This window comes from Cebus imitator, unplaced genomic scaffold, assembly GCF_001604975.1.
Source record: "Cebus imitator isolate Cc_AM_T3 unplaced genomic scaffold, Cebus_imitator-1.0 Scaffold1, whole genome shotgun sequence".
Taxonomy (NCBI): Eukaryota; Metazoa; Chordata; class Mammalia; order Primates; family Cebidae; genus Cebus; species Cebus imitator.
In genome coordinates, this window is record NW_016107316.1 from 11,549,297 (window position 1) to 11,555,625 (window position 6,329).

At 38.6% G+C, this 6,329-nt stretch overlaps 1 protein-coding gene across 1 annotated transcript in view; it reads right to left on the reverse strand.

Moving 5' to 3' along the window:
- Positions 1-575: 575 nt before the first annotated feature.
- Positions 576-6,329, reverse strand: part of LAPTM4A (lysosomal protein transmembrane 4 alpha) — a 21,976-nt gene continuing 16,222 nt past the window's right edge. Inside the window, exons 3-7 of the mRNA XM_017526370.1 lie at positions 5,385-5,461; positions 5,162-5,284; positions 2,846-2,941; positions 2,190-2,288; positions 576-1,195 (exon numbers count right to left, since the gene is read on the reverse strand). Coding sequence (XP_017381859.1) covers positions 1,121-1,195; positions 2,190-2,288; positions 2,846-2,941; positions 5,162-5,284; positions 5,385-5,461 — 470 coding nt within the window. The 3' untranslated portion in view covers positions 576-1,120. The remainder of the gene's footprint in view (positions 1,196-2,189; positions 2,289-2,845; positions 2,942-5,161; positions 5,285-5,384; positions 5,462-6,329) is intronic.

Here is a 6,329-nt window from a genome sequence, read left to right on the forward strand (position 1 = left end):
AGGCAGAGGTTGCAGTAGGCTGAGATCGAGCCACTGCACTCCAGCCTGGCGACAGAGCTAAACTCTCAAAAAAAGAAAAAAAAGGAAATGATTTCTAATTAAATGTGCATCATTGTACAGTTGTCCCTTGGTGTCCATGGGGGGATTGGTTCCAGATACTCAAATCCATGGTTGCTCAAGTCCCTTATGATAAAATGGTGTAGTATTTGCATATGACCCATGCATACCCTATCATATTTTTTAAATGAGCTCTAGATTACTTATAATATGTAATACAATGTAAAATGCTATGTAAATAATTGTTATAGTATATTTTTTGGAGAACAATGACAGGAACAAAAAGTGTGTATTGTGCTCATTCTGTATTGTGCTGTACTGTACACGTTCAGTACAGATCCAACTATCCATTTTTCCCCCAAAATATTTTCAATCCACAGTTGATTGACTCCATGGGTACAAACGGCCAACTGTATTCTCAAAGTTAAAAAAAAAACCTGGCACTCTGAATATACTGTAATGGAAAATGTCAGCTTTATCTAAAAAAACAGGTAACAGATTTAAAAAAACGACAACTCTAAGTATTTAAAGAAATTTATTAAAGCATCTTACCACAAAGATGGAAACATATGCAAACTAGAAACATGCAACCATCATCTTCCACAGTCAAGTCAAAATGTCAAATAATGTTCTTGTTTTCGTAGATTGAAAATTCAGACCTCATACCCAATGACTTAGTCACCCTGAATATTGAAGTCACTCTTCCTGAAAGTACCCAGGGTAGCAAATAACAAAATGCAAACTATTATATAAAGAAAGTGCAGTTAAAAAGGAAAATATGTAGCGAGCACCCCCTTTCCCTTCCCACCCCCCAATTAAAGGCAAACAATGGCACTTTGCTCTTAATCTAGATTGTCTTCAAAAACTATTAAAATGTAAAAGACTTAACAAAAAAAAAGATGTTTAATAGTCCAAAAAGCTCCTTAGTGTTTGAAATAAATGCTTAAACAAAAGACAACATATTTTATATAAAATGAGTCTGAAGAGCCCTGAATTGCAGCATTCTGTAAAATAAACAAGACAAAAAGCTGGCATAGGATTTATTGTCAAAGGCAGAATTTCTTCAGGCAGGTAAGTAAGGAGGTGGTGGTTCTTTTTCAGGCATTTTCACGGCCATTTCATAAGTTGGCAAAACATACTAAAGAGAGAAAAAAAATTGTTATCAGATTTAATTCTCCTTTAAAATCCTTTCTAGAATAATTCAGCTTTCAGACTATTTGCCCTAAATAGGGTTATACAAAACTGTCAGCTAAAATGTTCCAGAGGAGGTGCACAAATAACCTGGAATTTTACCAAGATTGCTAGCAAAGGAGAGGATGGGGAGAGGCAGAATTCTGCTTCTGGACAAGGATTCCTAGACAGGCAGGCAGTAAGTGCCACTGTTTTGCCCTCATTCCAGTGTGACTGATAAAGTTCCAGTGCCAATTACACTTCAGGTATTGAGGATTTGGGTTAAGGTGACCCCATTAAAACATGCAATAGCCCCCAGTAAGATGCTGGCTCCTGGATCCTGACTTTCATCATAATCAGTCTGTAGTCAGATCATGAACTTCTATCATGTCTTTGAGGGTAACAGGCATACATGCAGTGGAGGAATGGCATTCCAATCTAAGTGACTCTAAGTCTGACAGCCTAGCCCTAGATGGGCGACATATATTTGATATGCTAAAAACCTGGGAAGTTAGTACAGCAGCAATTAGAGGGCTCTGAAAGGTAGGCTTCCCCAAAAGACCCATGGAACCCTCTGCATTCATCTCCCCAGACAGGTCAGCTCCCCCTTTGGATCATATGGATGTTTTCTGAAGACAACACAAATTTCAGTTGATGGAACTCCCCATCCTTAGAAGCCCCAGACTACATGGGCCTAACACAGCTGTTTCCTGTCTTGTCTCCCACAAACACGACATTCATGAGGGTCTAACAGCCAAACTGGATAAGATAAGCAACCCATGGACTCAACATTCCAAGTGGAAAATGTTGACTCCTGTGGTTTTTAAGCTGTTCATAAAAGTACCCGAGTTCATGCCCTAACCTATGGTTATGGAATGGAAGAGAAAGGCAAGCTCCAGGTTCTTTTCCTGGAACAATCAACAGTGACTGGCGACCTTTTATTCTATCCAACAGTAGCTAACCTGAGGAGGTGCTTCAAAGGCAGGGTACACAGCAATCTCTGGCACGTTTCGGTTGTTGATGTATTTATAGCAGTTCCAAACACAGTTGATTAGATAAGCCTGGAAAAATAAAAACAAAGTTGACATCTGCTAGAAACTCAACAGACTACCTGCTCTAAAATGCCAGTGACTTACAATGCTTTCCCCACACGTCCTCTGTGTAGAAGGGAACTGACCTCTGGGTGGACCCAGCAGAGGCCAGGCCCTTTCCCTACCTGCTGTCATTTAAATGTCACAAGTTTCATTGCCAACATTTCAGAGAGAAACAAGAGTTGGAGTTTCAGTTCAGGTCAGTCAACCCAATGTGCTGCAGAAGAAATTCTGGGTTTCTGAACCTTGGGAATTTTAGCAGATTTTCAATACAAATCATGAAACACTTCCAAAAACATAAAAAATTGTTCCTTTCACTGAAAAGAGGGATCCTGACGGTTACAACCACTCCTTGGAAACAAGACAGAAAACATTTCCTAGAAGCTATCTCTGCTAGTGTGCCAGAATAAACACTGACCCTACAAATCCTCAATCTCCTGTGACTTGTAAGGTGGTAAGGCAGCAAAAGGGTTTAGACTTGCAGTGTCAGTCTCAGTCACCCCCTAAAGATTTAGTCAGCAATGTACCTTAAAAATGATGAATAAGGCAAAGAACGCACGAACAATGAACAGGAGGCAGCTGGAGTCCAAGGCCAGGAGGTCATCTTTGTAGGGAAAATCAGGCTATTAAAAAAACACACACACGTTTACAAGTCAGCCATCGCACTTACACTTGCTGATAACTGAAGAGCATCTGAAGAATACAAAGGCACCAAAGTCAAAAGTGGTATTTTAATTAAAATGTATAAGCAGAATGTAAAGTGCTTTTAAGCATCATCACCATTAATGCATGCTAACAATCACTTTAAGTACACTTGTTTGAAAACCCCCAATACTCCAAAAAGTCTAAATAAATTTAGCTAATTTTCTCTTTACTTTTCACTATTTTCCTTCTTTCGGAAAAACACGATCCCCTACACGGCACTGGAAATCTGTTCCTGTGTCACTTGCGTCTTTAACTCAGGAGATGCTCAGATCTATATAAGTTCTACAGATAAATTAGGCCATTTAAATGCTATATGGGGAAATTATTTTTCTAAATTCCAATCGTTCATCTCAACTCTCATCAGACAGGGGCAAAAAGACATCCACTGGTTACAGAGCCAGGCAAGACACAAGTTTTACTGCAGACATACTCTGTTCTACTGAAAAGCATCAGCTATATTCATTTAAATACTTATTCACACCTGACTGTGTACAAGGCAATGAGCTAAGTTCAGAGAGAAAGGCATTATAAAAGAAGAATTTAAGATGTAAAAGCTAGCCAACAAAAGAAATACCTTCCAGTCTGAGGCACTAAGTGAACAAAACAGAGAAAAAACACAGTCTGTAAAGGGAATAATAAATTCATTTTTATGTTCTTTTCTATAAAGCTTAATTTTTTAACGTTATACTTGTTTTTAATGGAAATGTCAATATGAAGGCCTAAATAATTACATTTTCATTTAAAAAGCTGCATAAATGGAAATCCCAAAGGACTGAAAAAAAAAATAGAAAAACAATTAAAAAGAACACACCACTTCCCAAACCCAAGGCAGGTGTCTCCCTGGGGTGGGGGGGACCTGTTTTTTTGATCCTCATCTGTAAACAAAAGGACAAACACAGAAGGGAGCTGCTCATGAGGGAATGCTATGCCAAGGGTTTTATTCAGAAGGCAGGGAGGCACCACTTGAAATTTCTCCACTGGAGACGACATAAGCAGAGAAAAACACTGAAGAGGCTGCTGACCATGGCTGACCAGGCCAAGAGGCCCTGCCCCTGGCCACCTCTCTCCAGTCTTCTCTACTCTCTCTCTGTATGCCAGCCACCATGGCCAGCTTCTAGTGCCCTCACTATATACACTATGCTGCTTCTTGCCTCAAGGTCTCTATTTTATCTGGAACATCGTCTTCTATACTTTCTCTATTCAAACTCCTAAGTACAATTCAAATCTCACTTCCCAGCCCAGGTTTAGTTCCCATGTGATATCCATTCCCACAGTAACCGACAACGGTATGTCAGTAACTGTCAACTTTCTGATCCCTTCACCAGGCAGTAAGCTCCACTGATGCATCGCTGTGACCTAGCAGAGTGCCTTACCCGTAAGAGCAACCAGCAAATGCTTTCTGAATAAATGAAGGATACATTTGGTGGTGTGCGAAATGGGCCAGGCAGGAAATCTGGAAGTGGGAAGCAAAGTTCTGAAAGACAGCACTTTGGAAATAAACTGAGGATGCCCCTGCCAATTTTCATCTACCTGGATCCCACATCTCCTTCTGACCACCTCCAGGAAGCCCTCCTTGGCCACTCAACCCAGAGTTTTCCCGGCCCCCTCCATATGACATGAATCCAAGTTCCTTATTTGCTGCAGCGGTGACAGCTCCCATTTGTTATCACAGATAACATCTTCATGTATCTTGACTCCCCAAATATTATGGTTTGCTCACTAATGATGAGACAGTTATCTTTAAATCACCCACACTGCCTAGCATAGGGCTATAAACACGATTGGCACTGGAATACTTGTCACAGACGTTTGTAAAGACAAAAAGCTGATCACTTAAAGAGTGCCATACACAGTCAAATTACTATTCCTTTAATTCACTCAAAAACAAAAGCTGAAGCACGAGTTCCACAATATCTCTTTCTAGGAACTCTTAATAATGAATTATCCCAATGTACGGTAAGAAATTACTTTCATCTTGCTAGTTTTGTCACAGTAGCAAAGAGAGCAGAAATAATTATTTTAAGACACTTTCAAAAGCAAGTGTAGTTAAAAATACCTAAGGCTGACTCAGAATTTCAATGTAAACATTTTACTCAAAATAATTTTTTTAAAAAAGTTTAATTAGCATACACACTTACCAATTGATCCAGATATTCTTTGATTCTCGGCAAATAGGTGAGAGAACTAATAGCAACCAGGCAACTGAGGACGAAGTCAAAAAGCCGGTAACAGAAGAATGGAATCAGCCAACCCACTTGATACTAGAGAAAAAAATCACCACCACAATATTGTATCACATATATGAAATGACTAAGTTCCCCTAAGGTCAAACTCTAAAAGCTGAAAATACAGTATACTTACAGAAATTGCTCCATAAACCAGCATTGAACTGATTATAAACATAAGAACAGAGACGGCAAAAAGAACACAGGCATTATCTAAGAAAACAAAAACAAAAATCTAATTAAGCTATTTATACAACAAAAAGAACAAAACTTCATTTAGAGCTAGCTTTGAAATACTTAAATTTAAATATTTTCAAAATTGGCTATAAAAAGATCTAAGGCCAAGAAGGTTAAAAAAAAAAAAAAAAAAAAAAAAAAAAAAAAAAAAAAAAAAAAAAAAAAAAAAAAAAATTAAAGTCTCAGCATGAAGTAATGAACCTTGAGACATTCACACAAAGCACGTATTTGTTAAACTGCTACAACTCACTGATGTGGGTTTAGGATGGCACATGAACCACATTCTCTGCTTGAGAAACAGGTCCCTGTGCCTTAGGAGTCCAGGAGTCTGAAGATGTGCAAACTGATCATTATAATTCAATGTGTCAAGTGGTACAACAGAGGCAGAAACAATTTGCTTTGTCTGAAGCATCAGGAAAAAATATGAAGAAATGACACAAGATGGGTCTTATGAGATGAGTAGGGTTTAACTGAAAGGAATTGCTGGCATTTGCTTAAAAGACAGATGTATTAAACTCAGAATGCTACATACATTGCCTCTTGCCCTAGATAAATATAACCTGAAATTCAAAGTTCTCCATTAATCCTGCTTCTCCACCCAACCTCCCAAACGTTAAAACTCACTGCTTCCTGCACCCTGGTATCTAGGCTACACACACTACTTTCTTCTTTGTTCCTCAACTCTTCCTCAGGTTGTTCCAACTCTCCATTAATCCATGCTCACTAATTTTTTCACAAAACAGCCAGCAATCTCAAGCAATTCTAAACCATGTGTGAATTACTGAGTTTCTTAGCACAAATCTGTAGTTGATTCTGGGTAGTGTTTTTTTTTTGTTTTTTTTTT